The 27,175-nt window shown below is 48.9% G+C and overlaps 1 protein-coding gene across 3 annotated transcripts in view; it reads right to left on the reverse strand.

Moving 5' to 3' along the window:
- The window catches only part of DGKD (diacylglycerol kinase delta), a 681,592-nt gene that overhangs the window by 28,959 nt on the left and 625,458 nt on the right, over positions 1–27,175 (reverse strand). For all 3 annotated transcript variants that reach the window (XM_050751554.1, XM_050751553.1, XM_050751555.1), the window contains 8 exons: positions 12,114–12,218; positions 11,698–11,830; positions 10,667–10,773; positions 10,139–10,264; positions 9,126–9,228; positions 8,231–8,393; positions 4,290–4,398; positions 458–597 (listed from right to left, as the gene is read on the reverse strand). In XM_050751554.1, coding sequence (XP_050607511.1) covers positions 458–597; positions 4,290–4,398; positions 8,231–8,393; positions 9,126–9,228; positions 10,139–10,264; positions 10,667–10,773; positions 11,698–11,830; positions 12,114–12,218 — 986 coding nt within the window. The remainder of the gene's footprint in view (positions 1–457; positions 598–4,289; positions 4,399–8,230; positions 8,394–9,125; positions 9,229–10,138; positions 10,265–10,666; positions 10,774–11,697; positions 11,831–12,113; positions 12,219–27,175) is intronic.

Here is a 27,175-nt window from a genome sequence, read left to right on the forward strand (position 1 = left end):
TGTCACTTGGAACAACAGTACCTCACTCAGGGAAGGTATCACAGTGGCTTTAGGCACTAGAGGATAATTTCCCAAAACTTCTTCTGGGAACAGACTATGGCAAGACGAAACTGTTCAAATAAGCGCAAGGAGCACTTTTCCGACGGGTATGAGATCCGGGCTGAAGCAGCCAAAGACGGCACAGCCGTCTTCTCCACGGCCCTGACACGCTCAGGCTTGACCTCCTGGGGAGACCAGATCATTCTAGGGCATGGCTGGTTCTTAACCTGTTTTGTTTTTATCCTTGTCATAATCTGACCAAATATCAAAGACCATCAGAATATATGCTCAGGTCAAATCTTTACAAATAATTTCAGAGGGCCCATGTTTTCCACAGACCCCAGGTTAAGAACACCCGGTCGAGAGGACCCGTCTCTCCAAGTCTCCTCATACGGCACTGCAGCATATCCCCACTCACCTGTCCAGCATCTTGGTGCTGGCTCTCTCCAACTTCTCCAAGATCTGGGGGAGCTGGGTGTCATCATCGCAGGCTGAGCCCCAGCCCAGCACTCGGGCCAAGTCGTTCCCTGTGCCGAGCGGCAGCACTCCCAGCTGACACTAAGGAAACACGGGGGAAGATGTGCAGGCAAACACCTAGGGGCAGGGACCACCTCCCAGCCCGCAGCCCTCCTTGTCACCCACCATGAGGGTTACATCAGCAATGTGGGGATGTGACCTAAAACCATGCAGCTTGCACATTATAGGCAGAGCCCACTGGAGGGGGCAGATGACATTTTCCTTGGCAATGAGACAGAAACATGACTGCCCTTGAGATAAGATGCTGTTTCTGGGAGAAACGGATGAGCCACAGGTCCATCTCTCAGCTGTCGTCACATCTTGATGGTCAGCCCCTCACACCCTCTCTGATCTGTCTCCCAAATCCCCCGGCTTCCCATTTTCACCACTATGACCACAGCCCCAAGGAATCACTCTGACGCCTTGCCACCCACCCCTCCATCCACTACAGCGTCTCACTCACTAATGCCAAATTCTTCTTCCAAAAACATCACGAGTGTCACTTCTCTCCTCTAAATCCTATCAAAAAAAGGCGCCAGGACCCTTCTCAGTCTGGATGCCACCCTGAAGCCTTGCCAGAGCTCAGCCTCTGCCCACTTGCCTGCTGTTCATGAAGAGACCTCATCCATTGCTCAGGCCTCACCCTCTACCTGGATTCCCATCCCAGAGCTCCAATGAGATCCCACTACACCCTTCATTGCTTAGGAGGCCTCTTGAAACGCCCACTGCCCAGAGTTCACCAGCCTCTGACTCTGACAATGCAGTGACCCAGGGCCATGCATTGTGCATGACAATGCAGTGACCACAATGCATTGCAGGGCCACACTGTGGTGCAGTGTGTGGTGAGGCGTTACTGTCCTTGAGGCAGGAATCCTGCCACGCTCCAGCCTACAGCACCGTACAGCCCTCTGCTCACCAGGTGCAAGTGACCATGCTTGAGGCCCTGCTGCCTATGCGGACAGCAAACACCAGGGGAGGTCCTGCCTCACCAAGGGGACATCTGGCAGTGGGGAGGCAGGAGCAAGCAGGCCAGGACACCGGAGCCAACATACTAGATGGAGAGAACCCAGTGCTAAAGAGTGCCCAGAGGGGCTGAGGACTCTGCGAGGGCTTCCTGGAGCCTTAAAGGAAAAGGAGAGCAGCGCACAGCAGGCATAGACGGTGCTCCAGGCAGGGAGGCACCACACTGGGAGGGCAAGGCAGAGCTCAGTGAAGAGGAGGACAGTGAGGAAACAGAAGGCAGACGGGCAGAGGAACAAGCAGGAGGCAAAGCTGGGACTCTGGCAAACTCTTAAAGGTCTGGACTTTTCCCAGAAGCATCGTGCTTGGGGGATGCACAGGCAGAAGTGCCCCGGGAAAGGTTGCCTGGGTGAGCTGCAGATGGACAGAGGCCAGGGTACTGTGGATGGCAGGACTGAGGCCACAATTAGTGAGAAACAGGCAGGAGGAAGAGATGGAGGAACCAAGAACAACTGTCCAATTTCCTGGCTCAGACATCTAGATGGATGTTTTCAGACTCGAAGGAAAGGAATGCGGGGCACGGGCTGAACATGGTGTAGTGTTGGAAACTCGCAGCACTAGGAGACATCCAGACAGGCCCAAGGCCCAAGGCATCCAGAGATGCCCCCAGGACAGAGATGACAGCAGAAGCCCTGCAAGTCGCTGAGCGTTCCAAAAGTGAAGGAGGAGAGGCTCCAGCAAGGCTCTGCGGACACAGCCTTAAGGTAAGGGTAAGGACGGAGAGGCCACCATAGAGCAGTAGCAGCCAGGAAGACCAGGAAGACAAGAAACCCCAAGGCAGCAGGGGCCCAGCGAGGGCATGGCCGCCGCAACCAGCGCCAAAGAGAAGCAGGTGAGAGAAATGTGTGCTGACCTTGGCTGAACGTATGAAAATCAGCCACAAGGTTCCATTGTCTTCCTAACTAGTGACAGTGAACTTGCAAATAATACACAAAATCAAAAATTAGAGTAGTCTATGCTAATCCACCACCAGGCGGCACCACTTCTCCTCCTGAGCCGCTGGCCTCCTGGCCCAGGCTGTCAAAGTCCACCCACCTGGGAATACTACCAAGTGAGCAGGGCTGGGTAGGGACTGCAGAATCACTGAAAAATACATCCACGTCACACGGAAGACTGAATTTTTTTAAAAATGGGGCCATAATAAACATAAGAAAATACAGACGCAAATCTTCCTAATCTTGGGGTGTAGACAGCTGCAAATATGACAGACGTTGACTAAAATCATGAAAGAAAAGACCACCCCCCAAAAAGGATGTTGAACTGACAAATGACAAACTGGGAAAAAAATATCTGCAGTGATAGATAAGAAGTTAATATAACAATAATCCCTACACATCCATTTTTAAAGGAAAAAAAGGTGAATATTCAAAGAGAAAATGAGGCAAAAAAACATGAACAGGTTGATTTATTTAAAACTTCATAACCAGCTGAGGAGGCGTTCAACTTCACCAGAAATTAAGTAAAGATCAGACATTTTTTGGCCTACTTAGCTGGACAAAAACTAAAGAGATGAACAGCTTGGATGGTGCATGGGAAAGGACAGCTTTAAGAGGCATCAGGCATGGAAGCTGGCACAGCCCTGAGGAAAGGCAGTTTGTCCCCACATTTCAATACTTAAGTTTGGGTGTGCCCAGGGAAGTGATCTCTGTGCTCACACAGAGGTGAGCTGGCCCAGGGCTCCCGGGTGTGCCCAGTGGAAAACGACACACGGATGCCTACTTACAGACACAGGCAGAAGGTGTGTGCAACATCTTAATCCGTGATTTTTAAACAGCAGTAACAGGCCGGGCACAGGGGCTCGCGCCTGTAATCCCAGCACTTTGGGAGGCCAAGGTGGGCAGATCACGAGGTCAAGAGATCGAGACCATCCTGGCCAACATGGAGAAACCCTGTCTCTACTAAAAATACAAAAATTAGCTGGGCGTGGTGGCACGCACCTGTAGTGCCAGCTATTTGGGAGGCTGAGGCAGGAGAATCACTTGAACTGGGAAGGCAGAGGTTGCTGTGAGCCGAGATCGCGCCACTGCACTCCAGCCTGGCGACAGAGCAAGACTCCACCTCAAAAAAAAAAAAAAAAAAACAAAACACCAAAACCAAACAAACAACAACAACAACAAAAGCAGTAACAGAACAGCCCGTTTAAATTACAACCACATTGTGCATTTTATGTGCTGTGATCGAGAGAGGCCACAGACAGCAAAATGCTGGTACTGGCTGATCAACTGCGGAGGCCGTGGCTAGGTGTGGAAATTCAACAAATATATGAACACTTTTATATACAATCAGGAAAATCTATTTTTATTTTAATACAAAAACTAAGTCCAATGAACCATGACTCTGACTTGAGAAATTCCAGTATGCTGCCATCCCCTTCTCACAAGCAAGAGGCCTCAAGTCAAAAATTACCCAGTAAAGCAACAGCCCCACCCAGTCCTGCTCCCCACGTGGGTCCTTTGTCGGCAACTCTTTTCCTAGCTCCCTTCAGGCCCCCCTCATACATCATGGTCTGAGCCCCCGGGCCTCCACGATGCCAGGGGGTGGCCTGGGCTCTCCCCTCTCTGCCTTGGCCACCAAACTGTACACTCCCCAAAACCATCAATGGTTTCTGGCCTGAGAACAGGTACTCCGAGATGAACAGGAGCTGAAACTGCATGATTTCCCTCTAACCTCCGCACCCTCTCCGCTCCTGGCTGGGCTCCCTCCTGTACAGGTACCTGTTTATGAAGGTTGAGGCTGTCGATTTCAGAGAGGACCCAGCCAACACTTCCATCCCCACCACAAACCAGAATCCGGAACGTGTCAAACTTCTGGAATAACCGTAAGCTGCAGAGAAAAGAGAACGGCCGTGAAATGATGTCCATTCCACAGGACAAATGACAGGCTTGTCAATATGGGGCTGAGGGGCCACCTATGCTCCTCATGGCTGACCTGCACCAGAGACAGATCACACACAGGTCCTGCCACGTGACACCAGCCGCCTGCACGCCCCTCCACTCAGGGTCCACTTTGTCAAGGGGACGACAGCAGCACTGGGGTCCAACCAACTGCTCCCACCAGGGCCATGCCCCACCCAGCGAGAAGACCACTCAGTTTGGTGAGCCACTGAACCCTCTGCAGACACCACAGGCTCAGTGGTGGGCCAAAACTGCATCCCCTGCCAGGCTCATGGGCACAGCCTTCCATGGCCCCTGCCCATGTGAGCCCACCCTGCGTCACTGTCCCTGCCTCATCCACATGTGGCTCCTGCCAGCCTTCCCAGCATGCCCTCTGGGCTGCCTGCATCACCCTGCACCCTCAGCCTTGGCACTCCCTGGCCCTGGGCCGCAGTCTGGCTTCCACCCTGGCCCTTGTTCTAGTCACCCTGGAGCCCCAGGCTGCCCGACCTGCCTGCAGGCTACGTGTCCCCACTGCAGCACATATGCCTGGGCCCACTCAGTCCTCCAGTGACATGACCCATGCCTCCTACCCTCCTAACTCCTCGGTTTCCTTCCTGGGCTCCCCCTGTCAACCTGCCCGTCAACCTGCCCCTGCCCAGCAGCGTCCTACTCAGGACACCACTGCTGCTTCTGCTCACTCCTCATCCTCTTCCTATGTGACCACGTCCAGTTTGCTTCAAGAAGCACACAGATGACTCTGGATCAACAGCCCCCAGGCAACTCCTGAAAGCTGACACTGGTACCTGTCCTCCAGAACACACCGCTCTGGTATCCTAGGACGCCTCCAACAGGACACACCCCTGCTCAGAGAATGGCAGCACAACCACCAACCCAGTCGAGAGGCCAGACCCTCCTCCTCTCAGCCTGCAGCCGATCCAGCCCCTCCTGGCAGCCTCTCCTCCACACCCAACCCAGGTACCAGCTCAGGTCACCACCGTGCTCTCGCAGAGTCCCACAGAGGCCTCAGTCACTAGGACACCCTTCCTGAAAGCTCCCCACACGAGTTCCAAGAAGATCTCTCTAAAACACGAGCCTGGCCATGGGCCTTGCTTTATGAGGTTGCCCCTCGTTTGCAGGAAGGAGCCGAACCTCTTGGCCAGCACCCGCAGCCCTCCCCGATGGCAGGTGCCACCTTTCTGCGGCTGCCCCCGGTCTGGCCCCGCAGTGTTCCCTCTTGCCTCACCTCTGCACAAGCGGTGCCCTTGGCCCAGAAGCCTCCCCGTCTCCCTGCAGACATCAGAACACTAGAGCTCCTCAGATGCCAGCTCGGGGAGACGTGGAAGAACGCCCACTGTGACTTGAGACCCCTGCCCCCCAGGTTCCCAGAGAAGTTGCATCACCCCATTGAAGTGCCGGGGGACCCTGCGTGTGCTCCTACCCATTCCCTGCATCTGCACTCCTGGCCTGGCTGACCTGCGCACCCTGCCTCGAGCTCAGTGTCCAACCCAGAATGAATGCTCAGAAGACAGGCAGGCATAGGTGATGCGGCACCAAGCCCAGGCTCCACACAGAACACTGACACCTGTAAGGCCCCTTGCTCTTAGGAGAAGAGGTGACAGGTCAAGGCCGGGAACGGGAACATGAAGCAGTAGCTCCAGATTCTGCTGTGAGCTGTGTGAGATGAGCTGCTTCCAGAAACGGTAAATGACTCCACTCCCTTTACGCCGCTGTGAGGGCTTTTCCTAAATCACCCATCTCATACCGAACTCCCACTACGCATCACGGGGTTTTGCTTGCACATCAAAATTAATATTTCGTTATTCTCGAGATCAGCTGTGTAGCCTGCCCTGCCCACAGCCATTTCAAAGCCTTCCTCCAACGCCCCGGTACCATGTTTAATAACAACCTCAGCCTACTTGGTGCACTGTGATAACAGATGTATTATACCTCCACTTTCCCCACTTTTTAACTAAAATTATTTCTTTGCCAGACACAGTGTAATCCAACACTTTGAGAGGTTGAGGAAGGAGGATCACTTGCGTCCAGGACTTTGAAACCAACCTGGACCACACAGTAAGGCCACTCTACAAAACGTTTTAAAAGTTTTGTGATGCTCAACAAAACATTTAAAAAAAAAATCAGCTGGGCATAGTGGTGCACACCTGCAGTCCCAGCTACTCAGGAGGCTGGTTTGAGCCCAGGAGCTGTAGTGAGCCAGGATTGCGCCAGTGCAGTCAGCCTGGGCAACCTAGCAAGACCCTGTCTCAAAAAATGTAAAGTTAAAAATAGGGCCGGGCGCGGTGGCTCAAGCCTGTAATCCCAGCACTTTGGGAGGCCGAGACGGGCGGATCACGAGGTCAGGAGATCGAGACCATCCTGGCTAACACAGTGAAACCCCGTATCTACTAAAAAATACAAAAAACTAGCCGGGTGAGCTGGCGGGCGCCTGTGGTCCCAGCTACTCGGGAGGCTGAGGCAGGAGAATGGCGGGAACCCGGGAGGCGGAGCTTGCAGTGAGCTGAGATCCGGCCACTGCACTCCAGCCTGGGCGACAGAGCAAGACTCCGTCTCAAAAAAAAAAAAAAAAAAAAAAAGTTAAAAATAAAATTAAAATACTGTCTTGATCAGCCTACTAGTGATTGCAATCCTCCACCATTCAGATAAGTCTACAGAAAATGTGGGAGTACTGCCTTTGCGGAAGCAGGCTGGAGTGCTGCCATCTGTGACTGCTCTCCAACTGTGCCTGGCTGTGAGTGCGGGCGAGTAACACAGAAGACACCCAGAGGACCAATGATGAGCAGCGTGTTCCTCTTACCCTGGCACGTACACCAAGGACACGCAGGGAACTGGCCGAGGTTCACATCAGAGTAGCCCCTGGCTCGTAAATACACAGACCCCCCTGACTCCTCCCAGAAAAACACAGGCCAGACCAAGGTTCTGCAGGCACTTCCCACTTCGGGTATCCTGGACAATCTCTGGAAGTGCTAGCAAGTCCTCTCAGAGCTCCGACCTGGAGCTGATGCTTCCAAAGGAAGAAGAAATTCGCTGAAATGGCAAAATTCACAAAAGCAAATGTTTTCTACAAACTTATGAAAAGTACAAAACTACAAATAACACACACTGGCTCTCCAGCAAGCAGAGGAGCAGTCTAATCTCTGTGCTGCTGATGAACAGGGGAATCACTCTGGCCCAGCGTCGCCCTCGCGTGTTCCTGCTTTGCAGCACCTGCACACCGAGCAGCCTCCCATGCCTCTCAGCAAACACTCCTCCTGGCCTCGCCGCAGGACAGCTTCTTTCTCAATGCTAGGCAGCCGTTACAAACAACGTGGCATGCCAGGAAAACACACCCACAGATTAGATAGATAGATAGATAGATAGATAGATAGATAGATAGATAGATAGATAGATAGAAAGAAAAAATAAAAGAAAGAAAATATACCCACAACGTTGTGTGCAGACACACGCAGAAGGCATTTGTGCAACGGCAGGTAAAGAAGAATCCTGATTGGCTCAAAAGATGCACGTGCATGGGTGTGTGTACATGGGTGTATGTATGTGTATGTACGTGTGCGCACACGCGCTGTGTTCCAAGTTGGAAGGCCATGCACCTCTGTTAAGAGTGGGCACCCTTGCAAGTGCAATTTGGGGAAGAAGCAGTTTAACTTTTCTTTCCTATTTAAAACTTTGTGTCTTTAATCTTTTTTTTTTTTTCTAACAAGCATACACCACCTACACAATTTTTAAAACTCCAAGAAAGATACATTTTACAAGCTTCCTACCCGAGGTGTGGGCCTCCGTTCATGAGGTCGAAGACCTGGGCGGGATTTAGCAGCTGTTTGAATCTTCTGAGGAACTTCACACCCTGGTTGTCCCCACTTTTTGAATTGACGAAGACCAACAGTGGGCTTGTGCAAGACGGAGGACAGCTGGCCTTCCAGAACCCTGGACGCGAGAATGAACAGAAGAAAACATGTAGGCCACGGAAGACGCTGGGGGCACCACTGATGGAATCAGCAGCAGGAGACCCCTCCAAGGACACACACCTGACACACGCACACCTATGACTCAGGAGGAGGTCAGCGAACAGTCCCCACGGCCGCTCCCCATGTGTGAGGCCGGGAGCCCCATCCATCTGATCTCACATTCACAAGGCGTCCATCTGCCACCTTGCTGCTCTTCTCTTCCTGATCTCCTCTCAGCCATGGACCCCACATCTCCCCTTCCACCAGTACTTGTCAACAGGTGCCACCATGTCCCAGTCAGACATGACAACAGCTGCAAGCCAGTGTGTCAGCAAGTGCTAGGCAGAGATGGAGCACAGCTTCAACGGCTCACGACGGAGAAGGCCACACACCTGGGTTCCACTCAACAGCACCACCTCCACGTCAAGCGCCAGGCTCGGGTCTCAGGCCTGTGTAAGCCTGGGTACCACTCAACAGCATCACCTCCACGTCAAGCACCTGGCTTGGGTCTCAGGCCCGTCTAAGGGCAATGCCACAGAATCAGGGCACTGTGTGCCACTCTGTGCAACTCCTCCAGTAGCCCCCACAGCTGTGCCTGACCTCTTGCTGACATCTCACCAAGACAACCAACTCCAGAGCTGGAGAGGAGAAAGTGCGTGGAGAAGGAAGCATGTGGGCATGCATGAGAAAGATGAGCATGTGTGGTACCCACCATCAGAGTCGATGCTGTTGAGAGCCGTGGGTGGGATGACTGACACTTTGCATAGGCCAAGTGGGCACTTGGTCAGCAAGGATTCTTTACACGATGTGTGAACCTGAAACAAGAGTCCCCGCGTCACCAAGGGTCACTGGCATCCTTCACACACACCAGAAATCCTCCTGCCCTGTAGCTGATGAGCTGGCCCTGGGGGAGGCGGGTGATTTCAGAGCTGGGCTGGCCTGCTCCCATCAGGGGTCCCAGGCCCTGGCTTTGCACTTGAGAAGGCATAACACAGAAACACCGGGCAGGAGCCAGTCATGGTTCACACCGTGTGAGCTACAGTCCTGTACCCAACCCTCTGGCCCTTCAACCACAGCTACCTCAAACTTTCAGGACGACGGTGAGGGCTCCTGGGGCCATGTGCCTCTATGTGTCCCCTGTGTCTTGGCTTCCTCCTGGCAGCCAGATGTGCTAGGCAAGTGACTGCAGCAGCCACTTCACAATGACCAACTCAGAAGCAAGCACATGGAGGCTCCCTGGGTCTTTCCCTGGAAGCACATCTCACCACCCAGAGCAACGATGAGACCCAGGACCTGGCAGGAGGCCATGTGGGCTGCACCCCTTCCACATGGCTGGGCTCACTGTAAACACTGCCCAGAGCCGACACTGCTCCGAAGGCTCTCTACATCTTTCCTGCTTCCACACCACAGAGGCGGCCAGCTCAACTGTCCCAGGTGACCCCTCACAACCCGGCTACAGCGCCTGCCGCATGATGCAGGGTGACATCTGTCATAACAATACACATCTGCATGTGTCAAAAGGCAGGAATAAATTCAACAGGAAGAAATACCCCAAAAACACAGCTAAGAAGAATGTCCCAAAAATTCAAAAACCCAATCTCAGCCGGAGGGGCCTCTGGGATGATTTTCCCAGGATCCAGCAGATCATGTGGAGCCACAAGGCCCGCACGGACACCGTAGGGAGCAGGCCCTCCCCTCCAGCCCGGGCGCAGGGCCCACACTCACCATGGCCTTGCACCAGAGGCAGCGCCAGTCCTGCAGGCGCAGCACGCTGCCACAGGTCTTGTCGCACACAGTGCACTTGGCACTCACAGGTAGGTTTCCTTCCAACCACTGGTGGGGCATTGCGATCTGCAACCAAACAGGCACGCGCTAGGGACGCTCCCAAGGCTCCACGTCAAGGGCAGCCAGGAGCCCTCAGACGGAAACGCTCGTTGTGAACTCAGCCAAGGCATTCTTCCCAGCACAAACTCCTTCCCTGATGGTCAGTGAGGGCAGGGATGGCAGGGCCTGTGAAGCACAATCTACCCACAGCACCTGTCGGAGGTGCAAACAAGACCCACAGGGACAGGATGGAGCTCGGGGGCGAGACAACCACACAGAGACCGCATGTGCTTTCCACTGTGACACCCAATGCCAGTGTGACCGTCTCAAATGAAACAGAGGTGGGGAGGGAAGGGAGGAGGCTTGCAAGGGGCCGCGCAGGTGGGGGGCCCTGGCTCACGGCCCCACGGGTGGTATTTCTTAACATACCCCATCTGCATCTTCAATGATGTCCTTCCCGATCGAGGCCAGCGTGGTCCACTTGCAGTTATTTGTTGCACGCACAGCACAGCGCTTGTGGGCCTTAAATTTGCACACTGTGAGAGAAGGGACACACGAGCCTACAAGCTGTGTCTGTGCCAGAAGCTTCCCATGCTGAGCAGTGTTGTGAGAACTGTCCAGCTCCAGAAAAGTCAAGGAAGGAATCAATGGCACTCCCATTTTATAAGTGAACTACTGTGATACGCTTAGAGGCTGATGGCGGTGGGACCAGCACCAGCAGGGAAAGCTGGGGATCAGTATGCTTTCTGTAACAGGCCAGAGAGTGAGCAGTGGAGACTCTGCAGGTCGTAACCAGCTTCCATCACCACTATTCAACTCTACCGTGTAGCACAAAAGCAGCCAGAGACAGTATTTTTTTGCGGACACAAATTTGAATTTCATGTAATTTTCATGTGTCACAAAATATGATTCTTCTTTTGATTTTTTCCAATCATTTAAAAATTTAAAAGCCAGTCTGAAGTGTGGGAGCTGTACAAAAACAGGCAGAGGCAGGGTGTGGTCCAGGCTACAGCTAACAAGCCCTGCTCTAGCCCACTGCTTTTGCCACCAGACTGGATGTCCTGCCCAAACCCTGCAGCCCTGACCTCTAAATCTGTAACGCACTTTCAGTCCATATATGCACAGCCCTGTTTCCCCAGCTGCGGAGTGTGAGACACGGGGGCCGACCACTGTTCCTTCAGTGTCTTTCCCTCTGTGTGCTCTAGGCTTCCCCTGTTTCTCCTTTTGCCACCCACTGCTTCCCTTCTTTTCACTGTTTGAGCACTATAAAAAAATGATTTATCAAGGACTCTTCGGCAGGTAAAATAAAGAAGAATGGCATCATAGAAATCACTGTGCCCCTGACTGACCACATGGGTGACAATGGCTTATTTATGGTGACTGGGTTTGGATTTCCAAGGCTTTATCAAGTAAAATGCCAGGCCACCTTTCCAGACAGAATAACAAATGCACATCCGTACCCTCGCAGGACAGCCCATGCGACGTGACCCCAGACAGAGCCTCACGGCACACGTTGCAGTAGGTCGGCCTCGCGTGGGAACAGGCGTACCAATTGTGCGTCCCTGAGAAGTGGTCCATGCTGTACTGGGTGGGCTGGAAGAACGAAACCAAGACGGCAAAGGTAAGACTTCTCTTTTAAATTGTTAAATGCAGTAACTTGGACAAGATTAAACAAAGTATCCAAGAGAGGAGAGGAGGAAGGTTTATAAAGGACAGGTCTGCCAGAGGACAAGCAATAAGCTTTAATTGTATAAGGAACATGCTGAGAATGTGAGCTCCAGACTGTGGGTCCGCAGCTGGGAGACACTCAGACAGCAGACACTGGGGTGAGGGAGGCAACAGGAGGCATTCGGAGAAGGGTATTTTCTTTTTTAACCTCAAAGTGCTCCCTGTTCTGCACAGTCTTTAATGCTGCAATCCAATCTTCCATTTCTTTTCTGTTATCAGCACACAAGATGAGCTTCCTGCATGGAGTTATGACCTAGAGAAAGAAACAGGTTCAACAGATCCATGAACAAAAAGCAAGTGCTGATAGCTATGAATGCTTTCTTAAAACCAACCTCACATAGACATAAAAATTACTATTTCATTCACATATTCACACTGAACCGAAAACAAAAATGGTTATCAAGGATCACTAAAAATTAAAAATAAGAACGATCTCAAACCAAAGACAGTGAAATTTAGTTTTTACATGTTCATCAGCAATCAACTTAAGTGGACATTTATAATTGCTTACTACTTAGACACAGTAGTAAGCCCTAGGAAATAAAAAAAGAAGTAACAACTGTGTCTTTCGAACAGTGGAAGACACAGTTGCTACTGCTTCAGGGAGCCCACAGTGATGTCCAGCATTTGAACAGTTGAGGGAAGTCTGCTCAGCTGTAAGTCTAGAATACCATGAGCATGCATCACATATAAATGTTCTTGTAGAAAACCTCAATATCAGACTAGGCAGGACCTGAACAACTTGACTGGAACTAAAGTTGTGACCTGGTAATAATAAACAAATGAAAATGATATCCATAATATATAAAGGGTTGTAATCAGAAGAAAAAAATCTTCCTGATATAAAAAAGGCTATGAAATTGCATTTTACAAAAGAAATACATCAATATTCTTTTGTGTGTGGGGGGGGGTACATGGTAGGTATATGTATTTATGGGGCATATGAGACACTCTAATACAGGCACAGAATAATCACAGAGTAAATGGGGTATCCATTGCCTCAAGGATTTATCCTTTCTCTGTGTTACAAACCATCCAAGTATACTGAGTTATTTTTAAATGTACAGCAAATTATTAACTGTTGTCACCCTGTTGTGCTATCAAATACTAGACCCTGTTTATTCTAACTATATTTTTGTACCTATTAACCATCCCCCCAGCCCCACTACCCTTCCCAGCCTCTGGTAACCATCAATCTACTGCCTATCTCCATGAGTTCAACTGTGTTCATTTTTTTTTTTTAGCTCCCACAAATAAGTGAGAACATGTGAAGTTTGTCTTCCTGTGCTTGGCTTATTTCACTTAACATAAGTGTCCTCCTGTTGTTGCAAATGATAGGATCTCATTCTTTTTTATGGTCGAATAGTACTCCCTGTGTATATGCACCACATTTTCTTTATCCACTTGTCTGCTGATGAACACTTAGGTTGCTTCCAAACCTTAGCTACTGCGAATAGTGCTGCGATCATCACGGGAGTGCAGACATCTCTTCATACACTGGTTTCCTTTCTTTTTGGTATACACCTAGCAGTGGGATTGCTGGATCGCATGGTAGTTGTATTTTTAGTTTTTTGAGGAACCTCCAAACTGTTCTCCACAGTGGTTGTACTAATTTACACTCCTACCAACAGTGTACGCGAGTTCCCTTTTCTCCACAGCCTCGCCAGCATTTGTTATTGCCTGTCTTTTGAATAAAAGTCATTGTAACTGGGGTAAGACGTTATCTCATTGTCATTTTTATTTGCATTTCTCTGATGATCAATGATATTGATCACTTTTTCATATACTACTTGCCATATGTATGTCTTCTTTTGAGAAATGTCTATTTTGCCTATTTTTTAACTGGATGATTAGATTTTTCCCTTTTGAATTATTTAAGCTCCCGATTTATTCTGGTTATAATCCCCTGTCAGAGGAATAGTTTGCAATTTCTTTTTGTTCTGTTTGTTTGTTTGTTTGTTTGAGACAGAGTCTCACTCTGTCACCCAGGCTGGAGTGCAGTGGCGCAATCTTGGCTCACTGCAAGCTCCACCTGCTGGGTTCACGCCATTCTCCTGCCTCAGCCTCCCGAGTAGTTGGGACTACAGGCGCCGGCCATCACGCCCGGCTAATCTTTTGTATTTTTACTAGGGACAAGGTTTCACCGTGTTAGCCAGGATGGTCATGATCTCCTGACCTTGTGATCCACCCACCTTGGCCTCCCAAAGTGCTGAGATTACAGGCGTGAGCCACCGCGCCAGGCAGTTTGCAAGTATTTTCTCCCATTCTGTGGGCTGTCTCCTTACTTTGTTGACTATTTCCTTTGCTGTGCAGGAACTGTTTAACTTGTTAAAAACAGGAGCTTTTTTCACTGTTTCCTTTGCTATGCAGGAGCTTTAACCATTTGTCCACTTCTTGCTTTGGTTGCCTGTGCTTGTGGAAATTACTCAAGAAACCTCTGCCCAGTCCAACGTGCTGGAAAGTTTCCCCAATGTTTTCTTTTCATAGTTTCATAGTTTGAGGTCTTAAAGTCTTTAATCCATTTTGATTTGATATTTGTTTATGGCAAGAAACAGGAGTCTAGTTTCATTCTTCTGCATATGGATATCCCGTTTTCCCAGCACCATTTATTGAAGAGATTGTGCTTTCCTCAGTATATGTTCTTCGTACGTTTGTCAAAAACGTGTTCACTGTGTATGTATGAATTTATTTCTGGGTTCTCTATTCTGTTCCATTGTTCTGTGTCTGTTTTTATGCCGGAACCACATTGTTTGGGTTAGTATAGCTCTGTAGTATAATTTGAAGTCAGAAAATGTGATTCCTCCAATTTTTCATCAGGATAATTTTGGCTATTCTGGGTCTTTTGGCTATTCTGGATCCGTAAAAATTTAGAATTATTTTTTCCATTTCTGTGAAGAATGTCCTTAGTATTTTAATAGGAATTGCACTGAATCTGTAGATTGCTTTGGGTAATACGAACATTTTCACACTGTTGAGTCTTCCAGTCCATGAACACGGAGTATCTTTCCATTTTCTGCGTGTTCTCTTCCATTTCTTGCATCAATGTTTTGTAGTTTTCATTGTAGAAATCTCTCACTTCTTTAGTTAATTCCTAGGTACTTTATTTTATTTGTAACTACTGTAAATGGGATTACTTTCTTGATTTCTTTTCCAGATTGAGCACTGTTGGTACATATAGAAATGCTACTGAATTTTGCACATTGATTTTGGATCCTGCAACTCTACTGAATTTATCAGTTTTAATAGTTTTTTTGGTGGGGTCTTTAGGTTTTTCCAAATATAAGATCACATCATCTGCAAACAAGGATAATTTGACTTCTTCCTTTCCAATTTGGATGCCCTTTATTTCTTTTTTGTTGTTGTTGTTATTTGATTGCTCTAGCTTGGACTTCCTCACAGAAGAAATACAAAATGGATAATAAGCGAGTAAAAAGCTGCTTAATCACTCTAGTCATCAGAGAATGCAAATGAAAATAGCAATCTATTTTTCGCCCATGGGATTGGCAAAGTTTTAAAAGATGACTATCCAGTACTGACAAACATGTGGGGGAAAAGAATTCTCCTCAAGTACTGACAGAAGGTAAACAGGATATAAACTTTTTAGAGAAAAAACTGATAGTGTATATCAAAATTTTCAAGGGTTGTAACCTTTTACTTTATTTTGTTTTATAATGACTATATTATACCGATGGAGTTCCAAAGTCAAATCCACAAACAAGGTAGATTCAGAAATCTAGCTTTTACATCTCTCCCCTCTATCCTGGTTCCCACAGGTTGCTTTACTTAAAAAAGAGAGAAAGAGCAAGTATGTTTCTCCTTCCATTTTTAAGATACATGCAAACATGTATATCATATTGTCCCCTTTGTCAACAGTAGCATGGACACTTTTCTCCACCTTTGCCTTTCCACTTAATTACATAACCCGGCCATCACTCCTTAGCAATATCCAGGGCTTCCTCATTCTTTCAACAGTGGCACAGTACTCCACTGTATAGGACTCACCCAGCGCCCTATGAATGGGAATTTTGTGCTGTTTAGAATTCTTTGCTATTTCTCATAGTGTTGCCATGAATTATCTCTACAAGGATCTTTTCCTGTTTTTACCAACCTATCTCTGGGGTAAATTCCTAGAAGCAGTATTGCCCTGACAAAGAATAAATGCACACGTAATATTGCTAGCTATTGCCAAACTATCCCCACAGGGGTTGTACCATTTTGCATTCTCACCAACAGTGTTAGGAAAATGCTTGCTTCCCCATGGATTCACCAACAAAATATGTTATTTAACTTTTAGATTTCGACACATCTCATAGCTTCAGTTTACATTAAGAAGACCCAATTTAGGAATACCCAATTTAAATTATTAAATGACCATGTTTCTGCCTCAGAAAACGTAGAAAGTACTTTATAGGGAGATTCTCCAGTGACTAAGTTTCATCGCAGAGGGGATAAATGGAACTGGGTCGCCAGTGCATGGTTCGCTTCTTCCTCCGCCTATCCTGGGTTGATGGGAGAACACCTGGGGCCAGGCTGAGAGTGGTAAGCAGCAGAGCTGGGAGAGAGTGAGGGCAAAGGAGAGACAGCAAAGGTAGGCCTGGAGGGGCCATCTGCCTTCTGCCCTGCTGCTGTTCAAGCTTCGAGAGCACCAAAAACCACCCCTCTCCCTCCAGAGGATAACCCCTGGCTCCGCAGATGCTTGCTAGGCGTCTCCTCTAGACTGGGGATTCTAAGAACATGGTGAGCAAAGTTCCTCCCCTCACAGAACTCACAGTGGGCAGAGGCAGGCAGATAACAATTTCCCACACTGACTCGGCCGTGAAGATGACAAAGTGGGCCCTGAGAGTGGGACTCGGTGGCGGTCTCTGGACAGCCACTCAGGGTCAGTCATGGGAGACTGGGAGCTGCAAGGCCGAGGCAAGTGCATCAGTCATCGGCACCGTCCCTGTCTACCTATCAAGTCTGAGCACATGTCCCTAACTGTTCACTCTGGGTGAGTTTTAATATTTGAACACTTTTGTCAGCATAAATACAGTAAGAGAAAGATAACATACCTTACTTTGCATAACTCAGGGATTATATTAGGAGTCATGCAACAGGATATTTATAGAAGACAACAATGAGATGTTTTAGGTCCTGAGTCTACTACTCCCGTGGCAGCCTTTACGAGCTGAAGCGTCAGCTTTGCTCCAGAACTCAGCCACAGCGATTGAGAAGATGGATCTTTGGGCCCACCTGACCCACACGCTGAAGGAGAGGGTTTACTAGAATTGCTTTGTGGGTATTGGGCACTACTAGGCAGCAAATTATAGACAAAAGCATTAGGTTTAAAGACAGTGAGTTAATGATACAAGTGACCAAGGCATCACTGCCTTCACCTGTGCTACTGTTCGCAGACAATAAACACTGAGCAACAGATAAATGTCAGAGAACCTGGATTTTGGCTTCTAAGGAAAAAACAAAACAAAACAAAACAAAACAAAACAAAGCAAAACAAACCAAAACAAAACCTCTTATTTGTGCCTGTTCTGTTGTGAAGAAGCCTGAGACAGACCCAGATCTGAATCCCACCTGGCAACTGATAAATTTGGGAAATGGGGGCAGACCCTCTTTGCTTCTCATCAAGAAAGGTGATGCTAGAAGCAACCTGCAGGGCTGTGGTGGGGCTGAACAGGACGAAGTGTGCACAGGGCCTGGCACACTCCCTGAGTCTGAAGCCCTTGCTAGCTGTGTAACTTAAAGCAGGTGCTTCTCTGCCCTGTGCCTCCACTGCCCTATCTGAAAACTGGGGCTAGTAAGAGCAGTGTCGCATCCTAGCCTTGTTGTTGTGAGGTGCCAGTTGGTGCAACCTCAGAATGTTCTGGGCACTGTCACTATCAGTGCTACCCCGGGCTCGAAGCCCTCAGCTTTGATGTCATCATTTGACACTGCTGAGACCCCTTTCCCACATGGGCGTCTTTCTTGAGACTGCTCTGATGTCAATGGTCCACCCTCCCAAACCACAAGAAATGTCACAGAAGAGTCCCACCAAGTAAGTCAGAATCCATCTTTCTTAGTTGCCCACAGAGGGGACACAACTGGGCCTGCCTTCTCTATGTCAGTACCCAGCTGCACGTAGGAGACTTGCCGTGACTCACACTTCCATGCCATGCCTCCACCTTCTCGGCACACCTGTCCTGGTGAGCTCCAGCCCCAACACCAGCCAGCAGGCACCCCTCAGGCAAGGGCCTGCCTCCTCCTCCTCCTGCTCCCCTCCTCCTCCTGCTCCCCCTCCTCCTCCTGCTCCCCCTCCTCCTCCTGCTCCCCTCCTCCTCCTGCTCCCCTCCTGCTCCTGCTCCCCTCCTGCTCCTGCTCCCCTCCTCCTCCTGCTCCCCTCCTCCTCCTGCTCCCCTCCTCCTCCTGCTCCCCTCCTCCTCCTGCTCCCCTCCTCCTGCTCCTGCTCCCCTCCTCCTCCTGCTCCCCCCTCCTCCTCCTGCTCCCCTCCTGCTCCTGCTCCCCTCCTCCTCCTGCTCCCCTCCTCCTCCTGCTCCCCTCCTCCTCCTGCTCCCCTCCTCCTCCTGCTCCCCTCCTCCTCCTGCTCCCCTAACACCAGCCACAGCTCAACCCCTGGTAGGGGAGGGTAAGTCTCTTCGGGAGGCTGATTCTGGGGGATGTTCTCAGCAGCACCTCCCATTCAATCCCTTGATTTGGGAGACATCGTGAGTAGGAAGGACCCAGGTGAGAAAGTGGAGGCTACATATGGGCCTTCAGGCTATGCCTTCCTGGCTCCTCACCCTGCCCACCAGGGCAGGTGGCAGGGTGCAGGGTGAAGCTCTAAGGAATAAGAGTGTCCCTATGTCTGGACTGCAGCCAGTATTATAACTACTGGCAACCAAGGAATGGCGCAAAAAAGCTGAAACTATCTCCAAAATCCAGCCTTCACAAAGAAAAGACTTTGGAGACTGAAAGATGGCTCATATTTTTCAAGCAAATGTATAAAGTAAGAAACGGTTCACAGCCCTGAATCAACTTAAAAGATAATTGCAAATCAGAAGCAGGGCAATAAGGCTGGGCACAGTGGCTCACGTCTGTAATCTCAGCACTTTAGGAGGCCAAGGCAGGTAGATCACTAGAGGTTAGGAGTTCGAGACCACCCTAGCCAACATGGTGAAACCCCATCTCTAACTAAAAATACAAAAAACAGCTGGACGTGGCGGCACGCGCCTGTAATCCCAGCTACTTGGGAGGCTGAGTTGGATCACTTGGACCTAGGAGGCGGAGGTTGCAGTGAGCCAAGATTGCGCCTTGCACTCCAGCACTCCAACCTCGGCAACAGAGTGAGACCCTGTCTCAAAAGAAAAAAAAAAAAAGTAGGGCAATAAACAATAAACTGAACTCGACAGGACAAATGAATGATATCCCAGGCATTCAAAAGGCCAGGCTGCAGGATGTCCCACCAAGAGAAGCAGCAGAACAGGATCAGAGGTGACTGCATGGAAACCTACACACAGGAGAGAGAAAATATCCTCAGATCTTGATGCCTGATGACTGGAGAAAGAAACGTCACGTCACAGAGGAGGAGTGGATAAAATGGTGGGTCCACTTCTCACAGAATCCTGAGGCAGGCTAGAACAGCCATAGACAGATTTGAATTTTTACACACTTGCTGGAATTATCTTGAAGGTAACAGAACTTAAAAATCAGTAAGAAAAGAGCAGACAAACTAATACTAAAATGGACGAAAGACCTGAACAGTTATTTCACAAATGGCCAATAAAGCACATGACCTGGTGCTCAATTTGATTAGTCATCAGGGAAGTACAAATTAAAGCCACAGGGTGATGCATCTCTCACAACGGCTGAGCCGAAACAGACAATATCAAGTGCTGGTGACAGTGCAACTTGGTGCAACTACTTCAGAAGACAGCTGAACTCGTATATACCCTGTGACTCAGCAATTCCACCCACGCATCCCACAGAAATGCGAACGCATACCTTCCTCATCAAGGCACACAAGAATGTTCGCAGCATCACTACTCTAAACAGGTCTACAATGAATACACTGTAGTATATTCATACACTGGAAGACAAGCAATAATGTAATCAATCTTACAATAGCGAAAGAAATAAACCTGACACAAGACAACATATACTCTGTGTAATTTCCTTATGCATTACATAAAGTTAAAAAAACAGACATAACTAATCTATGGTATTAGATGCTAGCTTCTCCTAGCAGCTACTTTGACAGGAGAGGCACACAGGAGGGTTTCCGGGGGCTGCAATGTTCTCCGTGGTCGGGAACACGCATCAAGCTGTGTGTCTGTAATGAGTACACTCCTCCATGTGAATGCTGCACCTCAGTCAAAAAGGATACAGAACTTGGGATTTCTCAAAAACATGGAAACCTACACACTGGAGTATGTGTATATACTGGAGTATGTGTGTACACTTAACTCAAAAGAAAGGTGTGCAGAGCTGCCTAGACTCTTGCACAAAATCTGATTAGAAAATAACTGTATAAAAGACAGGGAGAGAAAGGTGGAAACATGAATATGAATATGAAATATGAAGCATGAATATGAGAGTCTGGCAGAGCTATGTTAAAAGTGTTAGATATAGATCTTCAACGTATGAAAAAATGCTGTCTTACTCATACAGCAAATGCAAATTAAAATTAGGAGATCCCATTTTTTAACCTACCAAATTCACAGAGATCAAATGTTTGATAATATGGTCTGCTGACTCTCATACATTGGGGCAAAAATTAATACAACCTCTATGGAAACCATTTGGCAAAATCCGTCAAACTTGAAAATACACACCTGTGTCTCCTCAACCATGCTTCTATAAATTTATCCTCTCCTGTATCTACATGAGAAATCACGTACTGTATATACAAGGTTATTTGTGGCGGCCATTCACTATAAAGACAAAATATTTGAAACCAAACAAATACTGATCAATATAAGGCCGGTAGAGACTGGCTGCAGTAATGACAGTACATTCATATAATAGAAAACTATGCAGCCACTAAAATGCCTGAAGCTACTCTCCATGTTCTTATATGGAACAATCTCTAAGACACACTGTTAATAGACAAAAGCCAACTGCAGGAAGAGTATGGGTACACAGAAAACACTAATATTAGTCACCTCTGAGGGGACCTCTGAGTGGCTGGGAAACACTTCATATCTTTTCAGTCTTAAGATTTCTGTACCGGCCGGGCGCGGTGGCTCAAGCCTGTAATCCCAGCACTTTGGGAGGCCGAGACGGGCGGATCACAAGGTCAGGAGATCGAGACCATCCTGGCTAACCCAATGAAACCCCGTCTCTACTAAAAAAAAAAATACAAAAAAATAGCCGGGCGAGGTGGCGGGAGCCTGTAGTCCCAGTTACTCGGGAGGTGGAGGCAGGAGAATGGCGTAAACCCGGGAGGCGGAGCTTGCAGTGAGCTGAGATCCGGCCACTGCACTCCAGCCTGGGTGACGGAGCGAGACTCCGTCTCAAAAAAAAAAAAGATTTCTGTACCACATGCATGTGTTACCAATCCAAAAATGAGCTATTAAAAAATAAAGTTGGCCGGGGGCGGTGGCTCACGCCTGTAATCCCAGCACTTTGGGAGGCCGAGGCAGGCGGATCACGAGGTCAGGAGATTGAGAGCATCCTGGCTAACACGGTGAAACCCCGTCTCTACTAAAACTACAAAAAAATTAGCCGGGCATGATGGCGGGCACCTGTAGTCCCAGCTATTCAGGAGGCTGAGGGAGGAGAATGGCGTGAACCCAGCAGGTGGAGCTTGCAGTGAGCCGAGATCATGCCACTGCACTCCAGCCTGGGCAACAGAGAGAGACTCCATCTCAAAAAAAAAAGGAATAAAGTCTTACATTTATACGTTAGGGACAAAAAAAAGGATTTAAAATTCTATTTGAAAGAAGAGCTTTTGCTTCTATTCTTGATTCAAGTACATGATATTCCAAGAGAAATAAAAAATACCTTGCTACTCCAAATGAGTTGCCAAGCCAGACAAAACGTCCTCCCATGTCCTGGAGGCTATTAAACCGCAGGGAGTGATCTCTGAGAAATCATGGTGAACAGGAGACATACTGGAGACATACAGACATGATTTCTCAAACGGAAAAGAGAGTGTACTCTGCCTCACACACACACGGCAGCTGATAGAACAAGGGGCAGTTTGGCTAACATAGACAAGGCGCAAAGAATGTCTCAGCAATCCACTGGGTGTTTTCCAGGTGTCTGCTCCCTTCAGCTTCTCCGCCACCTGATGAACCCGGCTGAGGGGCCTGCTCACAATCCCACAGCAAATGAGCTGATGTGGCCAGGACACCAGGCAGGCCAGCTCCAGGCAGATCCCTGGACCTCCATCCCCCAGACTCTCCTCATCTCGGTGGTGCCTCACACCAGCGCCAGTGGGCAGGAGGCAGGGAAGCAACTGGCACTCACCACAAGCTCTCCCAAGTTCACTCAGTACAAGCAGTGTCTGGCACCTCTCATTTCCTTTTTGGCAGGGTGACTGGCTTGGAGGATCAGCACAACGACGACATCAACATCTCATTAAGTCATCTGACTAGTTGTCCCTCCCACTCTGACCAGGTTTCCCAAGAGTTCAAAATAGAAGGTAGAGGAATAAGATCTGGAGGATAATGACAAAGGCAGTTCACTAATTCACATCAAGCTGAATCACAGCACCCAAATGGCCATGTCCTGTCCAACCATTTCTAACCATGAACTTGGACATGCAGGGATCTGGACGTGGATCACATTCATAAATGACAGTTTAAATGACAAAAAGATCAAGGTCCTGCAAACTGTGTCACATTGAAACCACACGCCAAACCAAAAGGGCTTAAGAGTAATTAATGTGAGGCCCGGGGCCCACAATGGTCCAACGGTTATGACGAGCGAGCAGGGATGGGCAGGGGCACAACATTCTGCCTGGACCCCCGCTTCACTTTTCACGGGTCCAAATTCAGATGACATGGAGATACTTTTCCCCACTCCTCTCACTGAGAACTGAAAACCATGGGCATTAGAAAATCAACACAAGACGACCCTGAAAGGTAGAGAGAAGATGGCAGCCGGACGAGGGTCTTGTCCCAAGGGATGACACAGTGGTGGCCCTCTGGGTTTTCTTTTTACCTGGTATACCCTAGACTTGGAGCTAAAGAAGCAGCAGTCGAAAACCGTGAGGGATACTGTGGGGGGGGGGTGTGGAAAGCCCCAACAAAAGTCTGCTCTTCCAGGCCAAGGATCCAGGAAGGGGGCAGTCAGACAAGACAGAAATTGACAACGGCAGTAACACCCACCTTACTCCAGCCAGCGCCACAAGAAAACACCATGCCCACCCCACTCCCAGGCCGCAGCTAGGCGCTCCAGCACTCGCCTAACAGAGTACCCAGAGGCAGCCAAGCAGAGAGCCAGGATGTTTCCTGCACCACCTGGAAATGAGTCCTCACCCCTGACAGCGCAAGAGGATATGCAAGTGGCGAATAAGCACACAGAAGAAACTCAACATCCTCAGCCATCAGGGAAACACACTGAAATCACAACCAGAGCCCTACACACCTATCATGACGGCTACAACAGAAACTAGTGCCAATACCACCTGCTGGAGAGAATATGGAGAAAGTAGATCGTACTGTTGGGTGGGATGTAAAACGTTATGGCCATTCTGCAAAACGGTTTGGCAGTTTCTTAAAAAACCAAGCATGCGACTAGCACATGACCCGGCAATTGCACTCTTCAGCATTTATCCCAGAGAAATGGAGATTCATGTTCGCACAGAAACTTGCCTAGGAATGTTTACAGCAGCTTTATTCATGATCACCAAAAGCTGGAAACTATTCGGATGCCCTTCAGTGGGTGAATGATTAACAAACTGTGGTCCACCCGTGGAATACTACTCAGTAATAAAAAGGAACAACCACTGATACGCTCATCAACCTCAATGAGGTTCCAGGGAATTACGCGGAGTGAAAAATCCAACCCCAAAGGTTATATACTATAAGATTCCATTTATATCACATCTTGAAAAGACCAAATTACAGAAATGGAGACTACATAAGTGTTTGCCAGGGGTTATAGAGGGACATGTGTGAAGCTGTAAAAGGACACCAGGAAGATCCCTGCAGCTTGGAGGCTACCAATCTCCACTGTAACGAGGTTAGTATCCTGGGTATGACACTGTACTGGAGCTGTGCAAGAGCTTACCACTGCATGAAAATGGGTAAAGGGTACAAAGAATCTCAAAACAAAAGGTTTAATTAAAAATAAGTAACCACCATCGACAATATTTAAGTTTAAACTGGGAAGACCAAGCAGTAACTCCTGAACAATGCGGTGTTTCTTAAGGCCAAGGGCGTATGCGGGCAGCACAAGGTAAAAGTGTAATCTTACCTAAATTCCTGTATTTGTAGTCAGTGCAACCCATGAAACATCTGGCGCCAAGAAAATATTATGTGGACACAGCTGACACACCTTCGGTACACATTCTCAAAGAAAAGGACCGGGTCCTCTATGTCCTTCTACCCAGAAGCGCTGGGTGGAAATGCCAGCCGCCCCGCCTGTCCCTGCACCTGAGTCCAAGCACACGCAGGAGTGTCATGGACTGTGCCCTCTGGTTGTGCTGCTCATTTTGCTATCAGCTCTGACACGTGGCCTGGGTACTTGAGCCTGCACAAGGCAAGGCCCCGGAAACGAAAGGTTTCATTTCTAAACACAACAGTGCCTAAGGAATCAGTGGAGCTATGTAACCTGAGGAGCTCAGCCATGAAGGGAGGATGTCAGAACCGCAGACTCCTGCCCTCAAACAGCAGTGCACTTCCCAGTGGGGCGGGCCAGCCCAGCACCCACTACCACAATACCAGTGTATGCTCTGGGGGTGGCCGAGATGGTGCCAAGACAAGGCCCCAAAAGGAGCTGCCTCTGCAGCCCCACAGTCTGCTGGCCACGCCCCTCGGGGGTCCTACTACACACTTAGGGGACCTCGAGGTCCTCCTGCCACTGCCTCCCAGAGACCGGTGACTGCCCCATCCCTCCAACCTCCCAAGTCAGAAACTGCTCCCTCAACTCCACCTCCTCTCCTGTGCTATATTCATCATCGGGCTCCAAATTCTTTCTTCCTTCCTCACAAATAAATTCAGGCAGTCTTTCACTTGAGCAAACAGAAAAGATTCCTCCTCCTGTGGAGGTGACATTTGAATGCAGGCAGTAAATAAAGACTTATTAAAGAAGTGAATTACACAGCATGGAGAGTAGTAGCTGGTGACGAGCGCTATGGTAAAACGGGGGACCAGAAAAGACAGGTCTGGGGGCCAGGGGACTCCACAACAAAAACGGGGAGGAGGCGAGGAAGGAGCCAGAGACCGGGAGGAAGCAAGGAAGGAGGTGGGAAGGGCTGAGCAGAAGCAGGTGTGTGGCACGTGGCTGGGGCTGGCATCAGGAAGTGGGCCAGGGGCCAACCTGGAAGCATCGGGGGCCACAGAAGGTCATGCAGGTGTCTGTAAGAACTTTGGCTTTTATGCCATGTAAAATACGAAGCCATGCGAGCTCAAGTTTTGAAAGCATCATTCTGGTTGCTTTATTGAAAGTTGACAGTAAGATGCAGGAAAAGAAGTCAGGAAACCTTTTGGGAGGCTCCTCAGTAACTCCATCACAAGATGACGGTGAGGAGAGTGGGTGGACTCTGGGTGTGCTCTGAGGAAAACAGACGGGACAGGGTGACACAGAGAGGAGTCCACAGTGACCTTCGAGCAGCTGGCAGGGTGCTGCTCCCATCCCAGGAAGGGAACGCAGTGGGTGAAGCAAGCTTTACAGCTGGGGTGGGGGTGGGGCCAGCAGGTCCATGTGGACATGTTGAGGGCACGGTGTCAATTAAAGTCTCAGCAATGTCCAATGTCTTATCTCACTCATGAGGTCTTCATCTTGCCATCAGTTTGGTATATTAAAAAACAAAAAGAAAAACTTAAAGACACTATAGAAATGAGATCACTCATACGTGACCACTGCTGCCGATGGTTCTGGAGGTAATCTGACGATTGCCAGTCAAGCTGAAGATGCACACACCTGGCAATTCTATCCTTAGAAACACATTCTAGAGAAACTCTTGCCTGTGTGCCAAGAAGACAAGGATAAGCACATCCACAGCAGCACTACTGATCACAGGGAATCTGGGAAAGCATACGTCCACAACAGGACATCTTAGGTACCGGAACACTACAAAGGCCACGAAAACCAGCGTCATGGGCCTCAACTCAGGCCACACCTGTCAGGAGCTCTGAAGTTCATGCCTCATTCCCAAGAAATTCTGATTTAACTCCAGGAATCAGTTGTTTTAAACCCTGAACCATTTAACTAAAGCTAGATGTAGCCACAGGGATAAATCCAGGAAGTGCAATCCTGTGGCTGTCCAGTCTGATAATATTTATTCAACATTTCAGAACCAGTTCAACAATGCTATATACTGTTTATGCCTACACATACTTATCAAAAAAAGTACACAAACATGCAAACAAATGATAAACACCAAAGTCAGGATGGAGGTGACCCCTGGGGGAGGGACAGCAGGAAGAAACGAGGATAGGAAAGAGAATTCCAAGTGCCTCTGATTTATCTATTATGTTTATTTCTCAGGCTGGAAGTAGTCATAGCTGGGTTCATGTGTTACTTTTTGAATGTTTAAAATGTTTTGGCACAAAAATATGCTAACATGCCCAAGCCAGAACTAGAGACACACACAATATAGCCATGCCCTGTATTTGTAGTGTAGCCATACAGAGGGTTAATAGGTCAGCCTGAAACCACGCCAGCAGCCAGACTCTGCTGAGGGAACTGTGGGAGGGGAATCTCCGGAGCGCCTGAGCCTGGAATTCACTCCTTTACCATCCCGACCCCTCTACGCGGAGTTCCCAGGGCTTTTATACACCCCACCAGGCCCTGCTGACGGCCACGTGTCTCATGGCAGACACAACTGTTCTTAATTTGTCTCTCAAATTTCTCATCCCAGAGTCGATTCCTGAATCCTAAATAGCTCGAGTGTCTGAAAACAAGGTGGATGCTTCATGAAGGGAGGAAAGGGACGTCCTGGAGGAACCACTCAGAAGGGAGCTTTTAGAGGAGACGAACAAAAACACCTTCCCTCCCAACACACACCCCTCCACAAACTACAAACCAACATCACACCCTAGAAACCTCAAAGCACACAGAGACAGGTCC

Source organism: Macaca thibetana, chromosome 12 (assembly GCF_024542745.1).
Source record: "Macaca thibetana thibetana isolate TM-01 chromosome 12, ASM2454274v1, whole genome shotgun sequence".
Taxonomy (NCBI): Eukaryota; Metazoa; Chordata; class Mammalia; order Primates; family Cercopithecidae; genus Macaca; species Macaca thibetana.